At 34.4% G+C, this 24,228-nt stretch overlaps 1 protein-coding gene across 1 annotated transcript in view; it reads right to left on the bottom strand.

Annotated features, from left to right (window-relative positions):
- The window catches only part of RGS22 (regulator of G protein signaling 22), a 183,483-nt gene that overhangs the window by 57,109 nt on the left and 102,146 nt on the right, over window positions 1–24,228 (bottom strand). The window contains exon 15 of the mRNA XM_069081333.1: window positions 2,964–3,158. Coding sequence (XP_068937434.1) covers window positions 2,964–3,158 — 195 coding nt within the window. The remainder of the gene's footprint in view (window positions 1–2,963; window positions 3,159–24,228) is intronic.

Here is a 24,228-nt window from a genome sequence, read left to right as displayed (position 1 = left end):
GACTTGTATGAATCTGGAAGGGGCATGCTAAAGCTACAGACTTTACATTAATTTGAACTTTGATTAGATTTTCCTTTAAGTACTTATATAATATGCCATGCAACGTTAATTTATTAAATGGAACTGGGTTGTTAAGTCATTGGTGGTTAACATTGGAGGGACTGCCCTGAATGATGGTACACCTGATAGCACTAGAGAAAGACACCTCCAACCTCTTAGGGATATTTGGAGTACTCTGAGAGGGAGATGTGGCTAAACTTGCTCTGGGAGAGTGAGGCCATAGTATGGCTAAATGTTGGACCTTGTCTGGAATAAGATTGACCCCTTCTCTTTTGTAGGGACCCATGGAGAGATTAAAACATATTACTAAGAAATGACTCCTGAACATCCAATAGGATACTAATTACAGTCACCAGAGCTAGGTGTCACAGAAAATAGAGAACTGGATCTGGAGTTGGGAGGACCTGACCCCTCTTAATTCTAGTGTCTTCCTTCTGTTCATTATTTCCTATTTATCCTGTCTATAGCTTGTGTGTACATATTTATTGACTTGTTTCCTCTACCATTAGATTATGAGCTCCTTGAGGACAGGGACTGTCTTTTGCCCTCCTTTGTATCCCCAGTGCTTAATACATGACTAGTCCAAAGCTCCACTCACAATGCAATAATGCGCCTGTTTTTTTTTCCTTTTTCATCAACTTTGACAATTTGAAGTGAGGTGGAACCTCAGAGCTGATGTGCATTTCTAAAGTTAGAAAGCAGCTAGGTTGTGCAGTGGATAAAATGCCAGCCCTGGAGTCAGGAAGACTCATTTTCCTGAGCTCAAATCCAGCCTCAGATACTTTCTAGCTGTGTGACCCTGGGCAAGTATCCCTGTTTACCTCAGTTTCCTCATCTGTAAAATGAGCTGAAGAAGGAAATGGCAAACTAGAGTATTATCTTTGCCAAGGAAACTCCAAAATGGTGTCACAAAAAGCCAATGTGCTATCATTACTGTTTCAATAAATTTTTAGTTGACTATCTTGGATTCTCTAAGTAAACCTGCATATCATCTGCAAAAAGCAATAATTTTGTTTCCTCTTCTGCTTATTTCCTCTATTTCTTTTTCTTGTATTATTGCTATAGTTAGCATTTCTAGCACTATATTAAATAGTATAAATAATAGATGCTTTGCTTTACTCCTGATATTACTAGAAAGACCTTTAGTTTACCCCTCTTTCACATAGTTCTGGCTATTGGTTTTAGATAAATGCTATTTGCCATATTAAGAAAAAAGTCCACTTATTCCTGTTTTCCAGTATTATATCTTGTCAAAATTTCCTTTTCTCCATCCATTGACATAATGATATGATTTTTTGTTTTTCCTCTAATTAACATGGTCTATTAGGTTTATAGTTTTCCTAGTCTTGAATCAACCTTGAATTCCTGGAATAAATCCAATTTAGTCATAGTGTATTGATATTTTTTTTGGAGGGCAATTGGGGTTAAGTGACTTGCCCAAAGTCACATTGCTAGTAAGTGTGTCAAGTGTCTGAGGTTGGATTTGAACTCAGGTCTCCTGACTCCAGGGCTGGTGCTCTATTCACTGAGCCACCTAGACACCCAGTGTATTTTAGATGAGTTGCTATAATCCTTTTGCTAATATTTTATCTTTAAAATTTGTATTTATGTTCATTAGGGATAATGACCTGGATTTTTCTTCCTCTGTTTTGACTTTCCCTGGGTTTAGGTATGAAGACAGTATTTGTGTCATAGAAAGAATTCCTTCATAGGATTCCTTCCCCACTCCCTTGCCCTCCTGCTTTTTTTGCAAACAGTTTATATAATATTGGAATTATTCTTTGAATGCTTGATAGAACTCACTTGTAAATCTATATGGCTAAGGATTTTTTTTCTTTGAGAATTAGTTCATTTATGGTTTGTTCAATTTCTCTTTCCTGAGGCTACCTTGTTTGACTTCTCTATTTCTTGTTCCTGAGATGATTCTTTTTCTATTGTATCATGATGCCTCGACAAAATATCATTATTTTAGACATTTCTAGATTCTAAAAAGTCCAGACTTCATTCATCAATAATAATAGGTTTAAATGCTGACTCAGAATGACCTTTTTTATGATAAAAGAGGTCAGTTGATTAGCTAGCATTTACTGAGTGTCTCTTAAGTGTCAGGCACTGTGCTAAGCATTGGGAATACAAAGAAGGACAAAAGACAGTTCCTGATATCAAGGAGCTCACAATTTAAGGTAGGAGGCAACATGCAGACACTTACCTACAAATAAGATCTACACAAGGTAAACTGGAGACAATTTCAGAGGGAAAGCAACATGCTTAAGAGATAAAACGTATCAAAGCCAAGCATTCTGACTTAATAAACTTCTAGATGTGCTTTAAAATGACAGCAGGGCAATCATAGGCTCTACTTTTCATAGTGCATGTGGAAAATTGATATTTTCTATGGGTTTAATATTTATTATAATTCATATGGCATAAAACTAAATGGAATTAATTAATTAATCCATATAGAATATTGCTTTGAAACAGGAAGAAGGGACAAGATGAGGGCATAACAGCTTACTTGTTTACAGGAAAACAAAATTCAGCTCTCTGTCTTCTGGTGTTTATAAAGAAAACATTAAATTAAAAAATTAAATATTTTATTGTGACACAAGCTGTATATAATAACCCATGTAGAAGCGAGATTTGGAGGGGGAGGGAAGTGGAGATAAAGTTTGGTAAGTACTTTTCCCCTGTTGTCATCAATACCCCTCCCCCCCAGTTTTGAGCAATGGTCAAATATTGACTTGAAGTTCCAACCCGGTATCAATCATGTACTGCCCTAAGAGACATGGTTCAGTTATTTCTCTACCGAGATACTGACCAAATTACTTATTATTAATTTTGCAATAAACAAGTAAAAAGGAAATCTCCAAGACAGCCCAAGCAAAAGTAGAGTGCCACAATACCTGTCCATAATTGTTTTGATCTGATTTCACCATCTGTAACCAGGGTTCAAGAAGGAGGAGAAGGATGTATTCTTCTGCTGCATCAAAAAGATCTTCAAATGGTGGGTCTATTTTCATATAAATCTCTTTTTTCTTTTTCTGTTCTAATCCAATATCAAGGGCAGCCGAAGGAGCAATATACATGGCATAAAGATACTAAAGCAAGAGGGGAAGAAAACATGATGGTTAACATCCGTTCTCTACAAATATGTTTTTCCAGACATTGTCCCTTCAAAAGAAATTACGTAGTAAGACCAAAAAAATATTTCTTGAAAAAAATATTGTAAAACTACTTAGGAAAATCTTTCTTGCTTCAGATTTCTGCATCTGATGACCAATGCTATAGAAGGGAAGATGAAATGAATGATATGAAAGAAGATTTCATATCTTCCTGAATCTCCTTCTTGGTGCATTGGCTTTCAGTATATGGTTGTCTCTCTTGATTTATGTTCTGATTAAGCAATCTGGTCTTTTAAATCTGTGGTATAGTATAGTTCTCATTATCTGAATGTCAGGTTTTAATGTATAGTATGTTATGCTAATTAGTTGTATTTTGCTTTTTATGCATAGATTTAGGACATGTTAATCTCTATTAGCAAATCTATGCCAAGTAATATGAGAATTTATACCAGAGAATATGTGAATTCAAGAAGTCTGAAAGTGTGGGTTTCATTTTATTTAAATTAAAGTGCCAATCAAAACCAAGTGTTAATGTTCTACATGGCTAAAAATTTAGTATTTATTAATAAGCTTTTTCCCCCTAGGTATAAGGAAACAATGTGTTTTAGTGATAGAAGTATGTCAGTTCCTTTTTTTTTTTAAAGCAATCGGGGTTAAGTAACTGGCTCAAAGTTACATGACCAGTTATTTCTGGGTGTGGTGCTAAGTATCTGAGCCCGGATTTGATCCCCAGGTCATCCCAACACTGGAGCCAGTGCTCTTTACTTGCTGTGCTACCTGGCCACCCCTAGTATGTCAGTTACTTTGAAGAGAAGGAATAATTTATGTAATTTATATCAAAGGGAATAAAATGGTCATATCATGTCCAGTTTTCAAAAGATGGAAAACTATAAAGGCAGGGAAATATGTGATATAATATGAAAATATGGTAGGGGCATCTTAATTCTTAAAAAATCAAGAAAAAATTCAGCAAAAATTAAGAAAGATTATAATTGGACCATTCCATTCTACTAAACATATTTTCCAAATATTATGTGAAATCCTATCACACAGGTTTTTATTAAGGTAGGCTTCAACCTACCTTATCAATCAAAAAATATTTATTAAGCATCTACTTTGGACCATGCTAGATAACAGGGATGAAATAGTCCCTGGTTAAAAAACAAAAACAAAAACCAAAACCCAGCATATATTCTATTAGTGGGAACTATATGCATAAATATAAATAAAGGCAAAATATGTACAAAGTAAACACAAGGTAATTTGTCATCCTTCCTAGTCCTCGTCTTCCTTTTCCTGTTGAGTATACCTTCCACCCCTCCCCCGACCCCTAGTCTCTGGTTGTAATCTTGGTATCATCCTTCACTCTCTCTCACTCCCCCAGTATCCAATCTGTTGCCAAGGCTTGTCGATTTTGTCTTTGTGACATCTTTTAAATATGCCCTCTTCTCTCCTTTGATACTGTCATCCCCTGCAACTCTGGCCTTCATAGCCCTTCATAATCCAGCCTTCTCCTACCCTACACACCTCTCCAGTCTTCTTACACCCCCAACATGGACTCTTCCACCCAGAGATACTGGCCTCCTTGACATTTCTCAAACAAGACGCTCTATTTCCTCTTTTGGGGCATTTTCTCTAGCTCTCTCTCATGACTAGAATGCTCTCCTTCCTCATTTCTAGCTCCTGTCAACCTGTAAGTAGCAGTTAAAACTTTCCCCTTCCACAGAAGTCATTCCCAATCTCTCTTAATTCTAGTGCTTTTCCTCTGTTGATCATTCTCTATTTATCTTGTCCAAGACTTGTTTGTACATAGTTGTCTGTATGTTGTTTCCCCCATTAGAATGTGAGCACTCCAAGGGCAGAGACTGCCTTTTGTCATTCTCTTCATCTTCAGTGGTTAGCAGGTGCTTGGTACCTAGGAGGCACTTAATATTTATTGATCGACTTATTGTTCTATATAAGATTTGAGGCTGGAATGATAGGCCATGGGTTATACATGTAACAAAGTTCTCTAATCCAGTCTTATTTTGTGCTGCTCTCTTTCAAAAAATTCAGTGTTCTAGGCAAAGTGCCCCAAATGCAGTACTCCTTTTTTCCTCTGAGTATTCACACAAATTCCTTTGTATTTCTACCACTCAGGATTCATACGTTACTTCAAGGATCGATAGTGGGTGCCACCTTGTCTGTTTAGCCTTCCCTAATGCCCTGGAAATTAATGCTCTCTCTCATTCAATTTATCCTTAGCCAACATCTCTTCAAGGAAGCCTTTCCAAATCCTCCCAGCTTCTAGTGCCCTCTACTCTAAAGCTCCATTCCATTTACTTTGAATTTATCTGGGATATATCGTTTTAGGCATATGTTTCCTTCCTACTTAGAATGTAACTTCTGCCCTATATGTATAAGTACTTAATGAATGCTTGCTGATTGACTGATATTGTATACCCCCCAGTAGACTGTAAGCTGCTTGATCAAAGACACTTTTTCTTTATTTGGGGGGATTTTTTTTGTCTCTGTTTTCTTTCACAGCATGACTTACAAGGAAATGTGTTTTGCATGACTACATATGTATAATTTATGTTAAATTGCTTGCCTTTTCATTGGGGGAAGGGGAGAATAGCAGGGAATGGAGGGAATTTGGAACTCAAAATTTGAAAAAAAAATGTTTAAATTGTTTTTCATGTAATTGGGGGAAAATATAAATTTTTTTTAAAAAAGAATGCAAGCTACTTAAGGTCAAAGACTGTTTCATTGTTACTCTTGTTTTTCCACATCCAGCATAATACCTTACACATTGTAGGTGCTTAATAAATGTTTATTGAAGAAAATTAACATACAGTAATACTACTGTATAGTAGTAATTTTGGATGGAGCAGATCTATGATTTCTACTGCACATTACATTGTAAAATAATTGTATATTGTATTGTAAACCTATACAATAATTACTTTGAGTGAATGAGAAAGCTTTTAATATAAATATTGCTCAATAAAAATGCCACATTGTCATCCATATATTTTTAAAAGAAGTACTTTCATAAAAATCATCATTCATTAGAATTATTTTTTAAAATATATTTTATTCTTTCCCCAACTACATGTTAAAACAATTTTAAAAAAATTTTTTGGAGGGGGGAAGGTAGGGCAATTGGGATTAAGTGACTTGCCCAAGGTCACATGGCCAGTTTTGTGTTAAGTGTCTGAGGTCAAATTTGAACTCAGGTCCTCCTGATTCCAAGGCTGGTGCTCTATTTACTGTGCCACCTAGCCGCCCCGATTTTTAAAAATTAAAAAAAAAAGTTTTGAGTTCATTCTATTCCTCCCTTTCTCCCTCTCCTTCCCTTCCCTGAGAAGGTATGCAATCAGATATAGGTTATACATGTGTGATCATATAAAACATTTCCATATTAGTCATTTGGTATAAGACTCAAAAGAAATAAGATGAAAGTTAAAAATAGGATCCTTTAGTCCTCATTCAAACAATATAAATTATTTCTCTGAAGACAGATAATATGCTTCCTCATTAGTCCTTTGGGATTTTCTTGGGTCACTGTATTACTGAGAATAGCCAAGTCATTCACAGTTCTTCATTTAACAATATTACTATTACTACATATAATGTTCTTGTGGTTCTGCTCACTTACTCAGCATCAATTCATGTAAGTCTTTCCAGGTTTTTCTGAAATTTGCCTGCTTATCGTTTCTTATAGCACAATAATATTTCCATTACAATTATATACCAAAGCTTGTTTAGTCATTCCCCAACTGATGGGCATCCCTTCAAAAAGAGTTGTTATAAATATTTTTGTGCAGATAGATCCTTACCATCCCCCCTTTTTATATACTTGGGATATAGACCCAGCAGTGGTATTTCTGGATCTAAGATTATGCACAGTCTTATAGCCCTTTGGGCTTGGTTCCAAATTGTTCTTCAAAATGAACATCAGTTCACAACTCTACCAACAGTGCATAACTGTCCCAGTTTTCCCATATGGCCTCCCACATCCATCATTTTCTTTTTTTGTCATATTAGCCAATCTGATAAGTGTGAGGTGATACCTCAGAGTTGTTTTAATTTATATTTCTCTAATCAATAGTGAACTAGAGCATTTTTTCATATGACTACAGGTAGATTCATTTGACTTCTTTGTCTGAAAACTGCCTGTTCGTATCCTTTGACCATTTATTAATTAGGGCATGACTTGTTTTATAAATTAGACTCAATTTTCCATGTGTTTGAGAATCAGTGATATTGTTGCAAAATTTTATCCCCAGTTTTCTGCTTTCCTTTTAATTTTGTTGATTGGTTTTGTTTGTGCAAAAAAATTTTAATTTTATATGATCAAAATGATCTGTTTTACATTTTGTAATGCTATCTCTTGTTTGGTCATAAATTCTTCCCTTATCCATAGATCTGACTGATAAACTATTCCATGCTCTCCTAACTTGCTTATGATATCACCCTTTATATGTAAATCATGTAACCATTTTGTATACTGTGTAAGATGTTGGTCTATACCTAATTTTTGCCATACTGTTTTCCAGTTTTCCTAGCAGTTTTTGTCAAATAATGAGTTCTTGTTCCAAAAACTTGGATCTTTGAGTTTCATATACCAGACTACTACAGTTATTTACTATGATATAATTTGTACCTAATCTATTGATCCAAAACTCTATTTCTTAAACAGTACCATATTTTTTTTCTACAATTACCACTTTATAATAGAGTTTGAGAGCTGGTATTGCTAGACCACCTTCCTTCACTTTTTTTTCTTTGATTCCCTCTATATCCTTGAACTTTTGTTCTTCCAGATACATTTTGTTAATATTTTTCTAGTTCTATAAAATATTTTTGATAGTTTGATTGGTATGGCACTGAATAAATAAATTTAATTTAGGTAGAATTGTCATTTTTATTATATTGACTCAGTCTACCCAGGAGCAATTTTCCCCCAGTTGCTTAGATTTGACTTTATTTGTGTGAAAAATTAGAATTATTTTCACATAAATATTAAAGTGTACACATGTGAGTAATGCTATGCAAGGTTACTTGGAGAACTCTGACCTTTGCGAGTTTAAAAGTTTAGAAATAAACTACAGTTACAGTAGGAATGAAAGATATTAATAAATATGTAAAATACAGTGTTTACATTATATTTAAATCTGCAATTAGAATTTTAGAATGGTTACATGTTAAATTTGATCACAAGAATACTTGTCTTGTTACAATACCCTTCTATACAAAGATTTCAAAGTGCTTTATTAAGGAAAGTATCAAAATAGAAATCTCTTCCAGCTCTAACATTCTGTGGTTGTATGGCATAAATCTGAAACAACCATTGCTGCTTCTTATCTCATACAGCTATTTATAAGCAGGGTTTATAGAGAAAACAGAATATGGTGCCTATGAGCAGTAATACTGCAATTTGGAAAGAGCCCAAAAGTAATGGAATAATGATTAAAAACAACAACAACAACAACAGATGTTATATAGTATAAATAGAGTAGAAAAAAAAGTTATAACTTGGCTTGGTCTTGTGGCAATGACAAAGGAATCTGCCTAAAAGTGGCAAACACTGGTTAGTTAATTGTTTTCTAGTTGATTTTTAATTGGAATTGAGGAAATGCTTGCTCTCTTAAGTGACAACAGCTAAAGAATTCTCCACATGGTACCAATCTGTCTTTGTGTGGGAGGAAGGTTTTATCTACTGGCAAGAGAACTGGGCTTTAAGTCAGGAACATGAAGTTCCTGAGCCATCCCTTAAATCACTGCAAACTTGGTCAAAGCACTTCTTCAATTATAAACCTCAGTTTCCTTGCCTGTAAAATAAGGGCAGGGCTGTAACTAATTGAGGTTCTATGACTAGTGATAATGAAGTTTAGTAATTAATAAAGTCCAGTAGCAATTACTGAGTTCAGTCTCTCATTTGGCTATAAACAAGACCTAAGAGAGAAAGTCTTTTTTTTTTTTTCCTGAGCTGAGAAAGTAATTCAGAACCACCATCCCCAACCTGGGGGTGGAAAGAAGATTTCTTCCTTTCATTGTATTCTAAAAGTTCATATGATTTTATCCCTTCTGGCAGAACAAACTGATTGATTTTGTCATGACATAACAGTTTCAATCAAACTGAAATTAAATTTAAAATCTTGTCAAACCTTTAAAGTTAAATAGCAAAGTACTAAATCTAATAAAGATTACATTATATTTCTAAGTTAAATAGTAAAGTTATTTAAAATAAGAGTTCACCTATTAAGTGTTATCTGTAGAAAAGTTAGGAACATTTATTTAAAAAACATTAAGTGCTTTCTGTTTACAGAGGACTATCATTGTGCTAGTTGAATAGAGGGAAATAGAAAATTTATTTAAATCCCAGTCCATACCCTCATGGAGTTACATTATAGAAGGAGAATAATACAGATACTTACACTACATGATATGATATGATATGATAAATGTATGAGCAAGGAGCAAGACAAAATATGACAAAGTACAAGGAGAAGTTACCTAGAAGCAGGTAGGTTTCATGGGTAGAGCACTGTATCTGGAATCAGATGTTAATTGAGCTGTCTCTCTCTCTATAGGCTAAAATACCAAGGAATTTAATGAAGTAACAACCCAATGAATTAACAGTAAAGAAGGCTGATGTCTACTCTTTACTATGCTCACTCAGCACTTCTCAACAAGGTTCTCCCCCATCTCTACCAACTCTGACAGGGACCCAAATCAGAACTCAGGGCCTGTACTCTAAGATCCACTCAGCAATTCCCTGGCTGCTGCAGTCTCTGCCACAATATCCCTGACTGAATATATCAAGATAGAGGAAAATAAATCAACACCTCTTGAAGCAAAGAACTCTGCAGATTCCCAAGAAAACAAAAAGCCAGAGCAGGATAGTTAGGAATGGTTCAAGAGAAAAATAAAAATAATGAAAGCAGAATTTATGGCTTACATAGCAGAAATAATTGGCAAAATAAAAATTTTGAATCTCTAATGGGAAGTCTCTCCCAAAAAAAGAAAAGAGAGGACTGACAGGGAAAGTAAATACACAGTGGTGAATGAAAATCTGGAAAAGAGAAGCTTTTAAAAAGCAATAGCGTTAAAAAAAAATATGATTTTTATATCACCAGAACCAATTGCAGACCAAATATATAGGGACAATTTAAGAGTTGTGTCTCCCAGAAGAAAACACCAAGACAAAAACCTGAATGTAGGAAATACCCAGAACTTATGAACACTGAAAAGTGTTCATAAAGTGCCAATCAAAATGATCCATATACCACCTCCAGAGAAAATCCTGGGCTGCAAACTTCAAAACATATAGTGGTTAAATTGAACAAATCTAATTATAAACTACAAATACTGCAAGTGGTTAGGAGAAAGACCTTCAAATATAAAGCAAAAGGAGCTTAAAACAAAGTACCACTTCACATCACCCTTAGCACTTTGATTTCTCTCGAATATTTATAATTTTTGAGAAGGTTATCAAAGAAACATGTATACTCCTTTCTATTCCCATTCAATAATCTCCAAAGGTCTCTCATATCTAAGGTTTTCTAAAATTCTATTCAAATCTTTCATTTCTTGGTTATTTTGGGGAGGTTAACTTTCTATTTTACACCTTTTTGTCCTGTTTCCCTTTTTAAGAGTTTGTTTTGCTTCAGACTATTCTGTCCCTTAATTTATACTCTTTTATCCTCCCTTCCCCATTTCTCTGATCAACAAAGGTGTGTTTCTATATGTATATATTCTTTCCTTCTTTGACCAGTTCAGATGAGTGTCACCAGCTCTCTCCCAACCTTCCCTCCTTGCTTGTAAAGAGTGCACATATCAATTATAAGATAATATTCCCCATCCTTTCTCTCCTACCTCTGCCTCAGTGTGTTTCTCTTCCCTTTCCTTCCCTTTCTTCTTTTAAGATCATTGAAATATAATAGAACATGCTCAATTAACCTGGGCATTTAAATTTTTTTTAAATGTTCATCCATTTCATTTAGGTTGTCAGTTTTACTGGCATATAATTGAGTAAAATAGTTCTTAAAAGTTTTTATTGGCATATAATTGATTAAAATGGTTTCTAAAAATTTCTTGTATTTATTATTCCTTGTGAATCCACCTTTTTCATTATTAATACTGATCGACTGATTTTCTTTTTTAAGGAGTATTTTATTTTTTCCAATTACATGTAAAGAAAGTTTTCAACATTCTTTTTTTTTTTTTTGCTTTTTGGAAGGGGGAAGGTAGGGCAATTGGGGTTGTGACTTGCCCAAGGTCACATGGCTAGTTTTTTTGTGTTAAGTGTCTGAAACCGGATTTGAACTCAGGTCCTCCTGACTCCAGGGCCGGTGCTCTATTGATTGTGCCACCTAGCCACTCCTATCAACATTCCTTTTTTATAAGATTTTGAGTTCCAAATTTTTATGCCTCCCTTCCTCCTTTCCCTCCCACTTCCTAAGATGGCAAGCAATTTGATATAGTTTATACATGTGCAATTGTATCAAACATATTTCCACATTAGTCATGTTGTGAAAGAAGAAACAACAAAAGGGGAAAACCACACCAAAAAAAAAGTGAAAACAGTATGTTTTGATCTACATTCAGACTCCATAGCTCTTTCTCTGAATGTAGATAGCATTTTCCATGATGAGTCTTTTTGAATTGTCTTGTATCATTTGTATTGCTGAGAAGAGCTAAGTCCATCACAGCTGATCATCAATACAATGTTGCTATTATTGTGCATGATATTTTCCTGGTTCTGCTCACTTCATTCACCATAAGTTCATATAAGTCTTTCCAGATTTTTCTGAAATCCACCTGCTCATCATTTTTTATAGCACAATAGTATTCCATTACATTCATATACCAAAATTTGGTCATCTATTACCCAATTGATGGACATTCCCTCAATTTCCATTTCTTTGCCATCACAAAATGAGCTGCTATAAACATTTTTGTACATATAGGTCCTTTTTCCTTTTTTTATGATCTCTTTGGGATACCAACCTATTAATGGTACTGCTGAATCAAAGTGTATGCACAATTTGATTGCCCTTTGGGCATAGTTCCAAATTGCTCTCCAGAATGATTTTCTTTTGAAAAATCATGTTAGCCCATGTTTTATTTTTTTTAAATAGCAACTAGTTTTATTTATTAATTCAATTAATACATTTTTGTTTCCAATTTTATTAATTTCTCCATTGATTTTCAGAATTCCTATATTAAGCATTTAACTGGAGGGGTTAATTTGTTGGTTTTCTAAATTTTTTTTAATTGCACACCCAAATGATTTCTCTGCTTTTTCTCTCTTTTATTGATGAAAGAGTTTAGAAATAAAATTTCCTCCTAAGTACTGCTTTGATCACATTTCAAAAATTTTGCTATGCTGTCTTATTTTTGTTGTAATATTTAATAGAAATTATGAATTATTCCAATGATTTTATTCCTTAAGATAAAGTTATTTAGTCCACAATTAAAATTTTTAAAAAGACTAAGATGATTTATTTGGTAAAGAGAAGCACAAAGTAGTTCCCAGTGACTCTTCATTATTTTGATAAAAATCTCAAACTGCTGAATTGGACTATGGAGTTTCTTCTTGAGAAAAGGGACTTTCAATTATGATTCACTAGTACTAAAACAATGACTAAAAACCAATTATTAATATGGAGGGGGGAGATTCCAGGGTTTTTTCCCTTTCTATTTCCTCATTCAAAGCCCAGTCCTTGTGAAGGAGAGGGATGACAATTAGAAATTCTCCTAAATCTTGTGATGGGACCCCACCTGAAAGAGCTTATTTCCAATTAAAGGGTAAAGAGAATCTCTTTGTCCAAGAGTGACTTGATCTGAGTCATGATCCCTCAGTCCCTCATTAGAATAAGGTCACCTCTCACTGTAATATTCATTCTCTCTTTAATAATTAATCAGTAAGAATTGATTTTCACTGTCAGGGACAACCTCTTTTTCAAAGGCATTTAATCATTTGATGGCCTCCAAGGTTCATCTTTGGTTTCTGAGAAAACCATTAATTTCAATTTATTGATTATTTGCTAGTCATAATAAATGGATTATTAATTACCCAGAAACTCTATCTTTCAGACTTTTCATTCATCTCAGCACCTAGAACAGTTCCTGGCACATCATAACTTAATTCTTGTTGAATTGACTATGCTATAAAAGTTGAACAGATTATAAGAAACAAGTTGGGCTTCCTTCTGGACATATTTTTTTTCAAGTCAGAAAAGATGGCTCATCTGGTTATATTCTAGACAAATGGCACAATTATAGGATGTTTGATGAATTCACCTTCTTATTTTCTGGTTTCATGGCAGGAAGAAGAAATTAGAGTCTGGAAGAAGCATAGTAAGTCTGTCAATGCCCTCCAATTAATTTTCAATCTTTTTTTCAAAGGCCCTTTGTTGAATACACGTTTTGTTATATTATATCCATTATATTTTTGCTTTTCTACCTTTGTGAGATTTTATGCCTAAATAGTTCATTTTTGTGAAAGTGTCATGTGGAGCTGATAATATATATATTCTTTTCTTTTCCCATTCAGTATTCTCCAGAGGGCTCTCAAATCTAACTTTTCTAAAATTCTACTTAGGGCCTTTCGTTCTTTTCTTCCTTTTTTGGTCAAATTTATCTAAATCTTAGAGAGTTAAATAGATCCCTCCCCCTACTATATGACAGTTTTATTATCTATTTCTCCTTGCAACTCATTTAAATTTCCTTTGAGAACCAAGATGCCATGTCATTTGATACATACATATTTATTAACTCACTGTCTCTGGAATCTATTAGCAAAATATAGTTTCCCTTTTTCTCTCTTTTGATTAGATCTATATTTTTTTGTGCTGTTGCTTTGACTAAGATCATAATTACTACCCCTGCCTCTTTCTTTTTTCAGCTGAAGTCTAATAGATACTGCTTCAGACTCTTATTTTGACTTTTGTGCATCTTTTTGTTTCATGTATGTTTTTTATAAACTCTGAATTTTTAAATTCTGGTTTCTAATCCATTTTGCTATTCTCTTTCATTTTATGGGTAAGTTCATCTCTTTGGCATTCCCAAATGTGGCTGTTAATTGTGTATTTTTCTCCATTCTATTCTCTTAATCTACTTTTTAAACTTCTGGATCCTTCTTTAAGAATTTGTTTTTTTCTTAAGACTAGTCCCCTCCATTAATTTATTCTCTCTTTTATCTTCCTCTTTCCCTCCTGCCTGTTGAGTGAAATGTATTTCTATACATATCAATGTGTGGATGTGGATGTGTGTTTGTGTGTGTGCTTGCACACACACTTGAGCCTGCACATTTTTCCCTTTGTAACTGGTTCAGATAAGAGTGAAGTTCAAGTGTCACCCACTCCCTGTGACTCCTTTCTTCTTTTGGTATAGACTTCTACTTGCACACTCCCATTAGTTGAGATAATTTCCCCCATCTTTCTTTCCTTCCCTCAGCCCAGAATATTTCTTTTCCCCTCCTCTTCATGTCTTCTTTTCAGATCATTAAAACATAACAGAACCAGGAGTCTAACCACAAAATTGAGGAGAGATATGGAGTGATAGCAAGGCAGAATGAATTAAAGGGGTGTTTTTTGAGGATAGAGAGATATAGGTGTGTTTATAGGCAACAGGGAAGCAGGCATTTGACAGGGAGTTGACAGAGAGAGAGAGAGAGAGAGAGAGAGAGAGAGAGAGAGAGAGAGAGAATGATAGTGGGAGAAATTTGCTGAAGAAGACAATATAGTCTTCTATAATCTTGTCTTCTAGATTTGTGTTTTGGATGTCCCTGGACCCATAAAATTTCTTTATTGCTGACATCATCTTCTGTTTCTTCTTATTTCAAACTTCACTTTTTCAATTGGCACTTTTTGTCAAGGCCAAATTCCAATACTCCTGAACTCTTAGGTGGGATACTGGGGACCTATTTTTTTAATCCCTATCCATTTTAATAGGGTCTTGCCTGTGACCCTCCTTCTTACTTGTGTCTGTTGTGCACAAAGTGTGGGCAGGTGTATCATTGGTATAGATTGCTAAGCTATTTAAGGCATTCAGGGGTGGCTCATGTCTACTTGCTGAACTTTGAGGAAGTCTAGGATGTGTAGGCCAACTACTGCCTTCTTGGTTAGACACTTTGGTGCCTCCTGTTCAGGACTAGAGCTTATAGCAGTGACTTCAGTTCTTTGGTTTTGGAGTGCTGAACAAAGCAATTATGTAGAAATTGCAAAGTAGCAAATCTAGACTTGATATCAGGGGGGAAATCTCTTAACAATTAGATTTCTCTTAAAGTGAAATGGACTGTTTCAAGAGGTGGTTGGCTCCCCGACCTTGGAGATCATCAAGCTGGATGACCATTTGTCAGATGTGAGAATGAGAATTCCTTTGGTATATTGGTTGAATTTGATAACTGATCTCAAATTCTGTGACACTCTAGAGGAATCTATTGAACAGTGAGAAGTAACTTCAGCAGTTGCCTCTGCATCAATCTATATAAGACTTCAGGGCTTTCCGAACCAATCCCTTACATCATTTCTTAAAGCACATAATATTCCACTATATCCATAAACCATAATATGTTCATCCATTTTCCAAATGCTTCCAGTTCTTTGTTACTTTAACAAAAAGAATTACTACAAATAATTTTATGCTTATTAAGTCCTTTTCCTCTTTTCCTAATCTCTTTGGGGATATAGGTCTAGCAGTAGTATTTCTGGGTCAAAGAGTATGAACAGTTTAGTGACTCTGAGGAACAGTTCCAAGTAGTTTTCCAGAATGGATGGACCAACTTACAGCTCCAACAGTACACTAATGTGTACATTTTTCTGCAGCCCCTCCAACATCTGTCATTACCCTTTCTTGATCATATTTCTCTGTCCATTTGGCATTAGGTAAAACTTCAGCACTATTTTAATTTGCATTTCTGATTATTAGTAATTTGAAGCATTTTTTCATGTTTCTCAAAAGCTTGGATTACTTCCTTTTAAAACTGCCTCTGTTCATATCTTTTGACCATTTATCTACTGGGAATGACTCGTTCTTATAAATTTGGATGAGTTCCTTATGTATCTTGGCCATAAGCCCTTTACAGAGAAAGTTGCTGCAAAGCAGCAATAGTAACTATTTATCTTCTAAATTTTAAGTACATTGGCCTTGTTTATGCAAAAATTTTTAAATTTCCTGTAAGTAGAATTGTTAATTTTGTCTTCTTTGATCTTGTCTATCCCTTGTTTGATCCTAAACTCTCTCCCATTCATAGATTCAAGAAGTAAAGTCTTCCTTATTCTTTCAATTTATTATGTCACCTTTCATTTCTAGATCATATATCTATTTGGCACTAATTATTTAGTGAGGGCCACTTCCAGTCATCCTAATTTATATCTTGTCACTGGACCCAAATGTCTCTAGAGGAGAAGCTGGCAATTTTGCACAGCCCTCCCTCATTTAAATCCAATTTGTTTGCAAGTCATGGCTTCATCTTCCTGATATCATGGTCCTCTTTGAGAATGAAGGCAAACAACAATGATTTAGTATATGGTATAAGTATTGGTCTAAACCTGGTTTCTGCCACACTGATTGATGTATAGTTTTTGTCAAATAGTAAGTCTTCATCCCAGTAGCTAGAGTCTTTCAGTTTATCAAATATTATGCTACTACCATATGATTCTATTAGTTTTTTTTCTGTTGTCTTATATTGAAAAGAGAAGTTTATAGATAATTCTCTTTTATTTTCCTTCTAATTCTGCCTTCTTATGCATTTTTACCAGGGTGCTTCTGGGGGATCTGAGATTCTTTAAACCCTAATCCACCACTACCTTCCCACAATCTCAACCATCTTCTTTCCATCTGTCCCATTACTATTACTCTTTCAACTCATTTTTTTTTGATACATAAAGATATCCATTAAAGTATTTTTGCATATCGTATTAGTGTGTTTGGGACTGTAGAAATAAATTCAAAATGGAAAAGTTTCCAATTATTACCTTTCAAGAAAATCTCCAAAACACTCTACAAATGATGACTAGCTCTGTGACTTCTGGAATAAAAACATATTACATTTCCCATCACAGTTTTTCCCAGTCTTTAAGTGCTATTTTTCACTTGACAGTTTAGAACATTATTTGGTTTTCTTCTAAAATTCATTTTACATTGGGGGTGGCTAGGTGGCGCAGTGAGTAAAGCGCTGGCCCTGGAGTCAGGAGGACCCGAGTTCAGTTCTGGACTCAGACACTTAACACCCACACAAAAAACTAGCCATGTAACCTTGGGCAAGTTACTTAACCCCAATTGCCCTCTAAAAGGCAAATAAATAAATACAATTCATTTTACACCATATTATATGTTTATAGTGAAAAATGAAAAAACACACATTCTCCAATGTAGCTGACATCTACACAATTCATCCTAAGATTAGTTTTTCTTACATTAAAATATGATTATATACTCTGAAATGCATAAATGCTTCCTTAGTACATCATAAAGCCTACACAAACAAGCCAAAGAAGTAAGGAAGATGGGTGATTGAAATTATTCTTCTTTTTGACAGAAGCAAGGGAAGAAAATAAATTCTTCAACAGTTTCCCTTTTGTATTTCTCTTAATCCTAAAGAGCAAAGGATGACATGTGCCATTAGATTATTTTTATAAACTTTTTATTAGTAGTATTTTAAATTTATTTATGTAATTATTCATTTTCCAATAATCCCCTGCCATTAAGTTTTAATTGTCATTGCATTACAAGCATCATATTAAACCCAGTATTTCTGTTGTGCCAAAGGTAAACATAGAATTAGTAAAAGCATCCTTTACATAAGTAGGGGTTCATTCCATTAGATACAACTTGATACTCAACTGTGTTCCAATGAAAACAAGAATAAATTTTGTATAGACTTTAAAGGCAAAACAGAATAATAACAAATGTTGTAGCATTCGTGTTGATCTGTTACATTACATTTCAGCTGTTAGTTATGTTAATGGAACAGTTTTACATATTTTGTTTTGATATATTTATTTTAACAATCATGTGTATGTATCTTTTTATGATTGCCTAGTAACACAAATTGTATGATGTTTTGCTGTCACCATCTGGCCAGTGTTGGAAGTGGGAAAATTAAAATTAAAATTCTAAATCGTATGACTCAAAACACATACTTTAATAAGGAACAAGTTTTGTCAAAACATGATAAGTTGTGAGACATTAACATTAAATTTTCCCATAGTTACAGGCTACAAGAAAAGTATATGACCAAGTTCCATCACCAACTGATCCATAAAAATTAATCTGCACATAAGCCAGATATTGAGCAAAGGTAATGTGATCTGGTAACTTCATGTAGGATGAATCTTCCTAGTTAAGTAAAATGTCTAAAGGGAGAAGAGTGGAAAGGTAGGGATAACACAAGAACTCAGATAGACATAATTATCGGCCATGATTACAGAGGACCAATGATGAAACATGCTACCTACCCTCCTGAAAAATGAATAAATATGCAAATTGAGATACATACATGACCAATATGGGAGGGGTTTTTTTGCTTTATTATGTTTATTTGTTACAAAATTTTCTTTTGCTTTCTTTTTTCCTTCAGTGTGTGAATGTGGAAGTGGGAAGGGGAAAAAATAAATGCTTGATAATTTTAAAAAATTTTTTAAGGTGACTATGAGACCCAAACTTCAGTGCTTAGAGTTTAGAGAGCTCTAAACATCACTGTTTTTTCCCTTAAGCCAGTGTTTTCTCTCATTTATCAAAAGCTAAAACTCTCATCCTTTCCTTTCAGAACAACATGGTCACTGTAGGAAAAAGCCAAGGAGGAAAAAGAGTAGGGTACAGGAGTCAATTACAACACTTGATGGGGCAAAGCCACACACCAACTTTTAATACAAAGTTCACAATCAACTTCTGTGTCTTAGAAATTTGACTGAAAGTCATTTTTTTTTGCAGTCTCAATGATAAAAATAACTGTTCAGAGAAAACTTGCATGATACAAAAAGGGAAAAGGGATGAACGTGTCTTTGAAATGATTTGATTTACATTTCACATAAATGTAAAAATTATATTCTGAAGTGTGAATTTATGAATTTAATTTTATAACTTTAAAATGTTAGGTTTAAATATAGTCCAGTTAAGCAAACACATCAGTTGCACAAAGTATTTTAGGGAAAAGAAATTTGCTGTTTTGTTTTTCTGGGAAAATGGAAGGAGTGAAAATTAGAGAAGTATAAACTTTGCTTTGGGACACATAAATTAGACTTAATTAAGCTAGACTCAGTGGCAGACAACGTACAACCAAAAAGTGTTTCATAGATAAACTCAAACACAGCAGAAGTAATGCCCACAAAACTGCATAAAATTTATTAATAAACCTGAAAGTGACCTGTGATTTTCTTAACTGAGATTGATAACCGTCCTCTAGACCAGGGGTTGTTCCCATTTTTTGGTGTCACCTCTTTCTCCAGTCTGTGAAGCCTATGAATACTTCTCTGAATGGGGTCTTTAAATGCACAAAATAAAATACATAGAGTTTCAAAGGAAACCAATTTAAACCCTGCTCTACATGGAGTTTGTAGACAACAATTCTAGGTAAAACTATGCACAAAGAACTCATTAAAATAGAGAGTATGAGTCCCCAGAGGAATTGAGAATCCAGGTATAAGATATTTTCTGAGAGGTGACAAAATATGTATCTTAACAAAGAGAAGTCTGCATATATTGAGCCTTTATAAGACCTAACAAGAGCATGTTATTATTAAAGCATATAAGGCACTAAAAGAAAATAACAGGAATATTTAAACAATCCAACTTTTTTTTTCCCTACAAAGCAGGAAAAAATGATGATTTTTAATGACCTCTCATCTCCCTCTAAGAGCTCAAAGACATGACTAAGGAATGATGCCGAAAGGGAATAAATTACAGATGGTGCTTTCCACAAGCAAATTTTCATGAAAAGGTCCTCGAATTTTCCAATTAATAATCTAAAATATGGAATCTAAGAATTGCAACATCTTGACATGGGGGAGGGGCAGAAGGAACTACTGCAGAGGATCAGTGAAAAAAAAGGAATTGCATAAAAAAAGCAAAGTGATGACAACCAAACCAGATGCCTAGGAAAAGCAGAACAGAGTACAAAAGAGAATCCAAAGGAACACCAATAAAATGGAAAGAGAAATTAAACTTGAATCATGTTGGAGAGAATTAAAAATAAGACTCAGTAAACTCTATGAGCTTGGTGAAAGGGATCAGAGTAAAGAGATGACATGAAATTTAGGATAAAAAGAAAACTCAAAACATAAAAAGACTAAATGGCTAAGATAGATAGGTATAGATATAGCTATATCTATGTGAATTTTTATTGTTTCCAACTGAAGATAGGAGGTAGTAGATATCATAAAAGTTCAAAAGTACGAGGAGGAAAGTATATAAGTACTGCCTGGTTTAAAATTATATAGGCAAAAGCAAATTCATGAAGAATTTTTCAGTCTTTAAGAAAATCTAATAAAAGGAAAAAGATACAAATTTAAGCAAGTATGGAATATTGAATTCCAATAGATCGGCATAACTCATTAAAGCAAAGGTTTTTAATTTGGGGATCATGATTTTTGGTTAAGATTTCAGGGGAAGATGATAGAGGAAGTAGAAGCATGTTTACCTGGTTCATTCGACATACCTCCCCCACAACAACCTAGAAAACGTGCCAGACCAAATCCTGACTGAGAAGCCAAGACTAAGTCATAGTAATTTTTTCCAGCCCAAGGCAGCTGAGGGGGGACAAAGAGGTCTGCAGAAGCTTGCCAGGAATGTGTGTGTGGAAGTGGCACAGAAGCAGAGAAAGGAGCATTCCAATACCTAATGAAATGGAATGAATGAAAAGGTAGCCAAGTCAGAGCACCAGAGCTGCAAACAGTGAGGTATAAAGATCTTCCAAGAGATCCCTAAACTAGTGATGGGTGCAAGAATAGGTGACATCTGGCAACTCTGTCTCCTAGTACCTGGTTCGGAGTCACAGATCCAGGGCAGAAAAGAAGGGTTAGGAGTCTGTGTACTGAACAAGGAACAAGTTCTAAAAACAGTTGTATGGCTCTGAGCCCAGAAGCAGAGCAGCAACTCAGTTCTAACCCTTAGCCCCATGCATAAGCCTGTAAAGGAAGAGTAACTAGGGCAGAAGTCTCAAACGAAATGGCACCCAGAAGCTCAGTCACTCTGAACCTGCAGAACCTCCCAGTGGGTTAAGAGAGACTGAGTCTAGCAGCAGTCTATATGAACTCAATCACACAGGAGCCAACAGAAACAAATATGCATCAGAACTTGCAGAAGTCAGATGAAGAGAGCAGTGAACAGATCTCTCCCCAGATCACACCACTGTGGGAGCACTGAAAATTCACAGACCTCCAGACTGAGATGTGAAAGCTCCAGAATATAAAATGATAGAAGAGCAGTCATCCCCACCACTATGTGCCATGAGTGCATAGAGCACAGCACTTTACATAAAGTTCATAATCAAGAGGAAGGCTAGAAGAATGAGCAATAAAAATAATACCTATAAAAAGTTACTATGGTGATAAGGAAGTGCAAGACAAACTCAGAAGAAGACAATAACTTGAAAATATCTACAAGCAAGGTCTCAAAGACAAAAAAAAAGGCAGGTTGGACACAATTCCAATAAGAATTCCTATGAGAGTTAAAGAATTTTTTTTTAATAAAAGGTAAAAAAAAACTATTTAAATAACCAAATGAGGTGGTAAGGGAAACAATGGAAAGCTATGTAAGAAAGTTAGAAAAGAGAATAAATACCTTGGTTTAAAAAAAGGACAAAACTTTACTGAAGTAAATAACTCCTTGAAAATTAGAACTGGCTAAACAGAAGTTAATGACTCCATGCGATATTAATAAATAATTTTTTAAAAGTCAAAAGATGGAAAAAAGTAGAAGAAAATATGAACTATCTTATAGGAAAAACACTGACCTAGAAAATAGATCAAGAAGAGAAAATATAAGAATCATTGGACTACCTGAAAGCCATGACCAAAAAAAGATGCTAGACATCATATTTCAAGAGGTCATAAAAGAAAACTGACTAGATATCTTAGAACCAGAGGGTAAAGCAGACATTGAAAAAAATTCACTGGTCATCTTCTGAAATAAAACCCAAAATGAAAATTCCCAGGAATATAACAGCCAAAATCCAAAGCTTCAAGGTCAAGTAAAAAATATTGCAAGTAGCCCAAGAGAGAAAGAATTCAAGTACTATGGAGTCACAGGAAGGCTCACACATGATTTAGCAGCCATCACACTAAAGGAATGGGGATCTTGATATATGGTATTCTAGAAAGCAAAGGATCTAGGATCACAATCAAGAAAAACCTAACCAAGCAACAGTGAGTCTAATCCTATGGGGGGTGCAGGGTGGGGGAATGGATCTTTAATGAAATAGAGTACTTTCAAGAATTCTTGATGAAAAGACCAACTCTGAGTAGAGAATATGAATTTCAAACATAGGACTCAATAGATGTATAAAAAAAGCAAAAAAAAGTGAGAAATCATAAAGGACTTTAAAAAAAAAGGTCCCACTGTATATAATATTATATGTATAGATGATAAATGTAACTTCTCAGAACTTTAACATAGGAGTTTAATTAGACAGAAAGTCTGGGGATTATTCTATTGCATTTAGATGATCTCAAAAGAAGACTGAAAGGAGTTCATGTCTGTGTGTGCAAGGGGTGGGGTAAGAAGAATGCAATGGGGGAGGGAAAGGAAAGGAAGAATGGGGAAAGTTATCTCACATAAATAGGGTATATAAGGAAGAGTTTATAGAACAGATAGGGGCAATGTCTGGTGGTAGCTAACATTTGAATCTCACACTCATCTGAATAGGTTAAAGGCAGGAAGAATACTTACATGCACAGAGTTTGGTAAAAATTCAAAATTCTTACCCAAGATAGAAGTAGGAAAGAAGGGAGTTAAGAAAAAAGTGGGGGTGGGGGACACTAAAAAAAGAGGGTAGATAAAGGGAGACAGCATTCAGGAGCAAAACAGATTCTTAAAGAGAGGATGGGGGAAAGGAGAAGGAAAAGTTTAAGAGAAGAGAATAGAGGAAAATACATAGTTAGAAATCATAAACATCAATGGAATGGGATGAACTCACCCATATGATGAAAGAGCATAATGGAATAAGTAACAACATAATGTTGTTACAAGAAACACAATTAAAACAAAATGATAGTTAAAATAAGAGACTAGAGAAGAATCAATTATGCTTCTCTGTAGTACAAAAGGTATGATCTCGGAAAAAATGTTTAAAAGCAAAACCAGACTAATTAAAAGAAATAAAAGGGGAAACTATATTTTACTAAAAAGGACTATAGAAAATGAATTAATATCAATACCGAACACACATAAAACAAGTAGTAAAGAAATTCTTAAAGAAAAATTTATAGGAGGAAATAGGAAAACTATAATAGTGTGGAGACTTCAAATTATTTCTCTCAGATTTAGGTAAATCTAACCATAAAACAAACAAAGAAATGAAGGAGATGAAAAAATTTAGAAAGGTTACAAATGATAGACTTCTGGAGAATGGGAATACAATGGAGCATATCTATCTGAGCTATTTACAGCAGATTGTCAAAAATTGACCATATAATAGGGAATTAAAGAACTCACAAACAAATGCAGAAAAAGCAGAACTATTAAACACATACTCTCCTGACCATAATACAGTATAATCACATTCAATAAGGGAACTCAACCAATTAGTTAGAAAAAAATCCTAAATAATGGATGAGTCCAAGAACAAATCATAGAAACAATAAACAAATTCATTAAAAATAATGAGAAAAATGAAAAAAAGATTTGTGCAATTCAGTCAAAGTAATATTTAGGAGGAAATTTATATCTCTAAACACATGAATAAGAGAGAAAAAGAGCAGATCAACAAATTGGGCATGTAACAAAAACCAGACAAACTAGAAAACCAACAAATTCAAACCACTGAATCAAACACCAAAAAAGAAATCCTAAAAATCAAAGGATGAACAATATTGAAAGAAAATCCCCCCACCCC

The sequence above is a fragment of the Petaurus breviceps genome, unplaced genomic scaffold (genome assembly GCF_028583685.1).
Source record: "Petaurus breviceps papuanus isolate PSGF00001 unplaced genomic scaffold, PetGlider_PUasm1.0 98, whole genome shotgun sequence".
NCBI classification, from domain to species: Eukaryota; Metazoa; Chordata; class Mammalia; order Diprotodontia; family Petauridae; genus Petaurus; species Petaurus breviceps.
The sequence above is the reverse complement of the archived record's forward strand: the minus strand, read 5'-3'. Positions and strand labels throughout refer to the sequence as shown.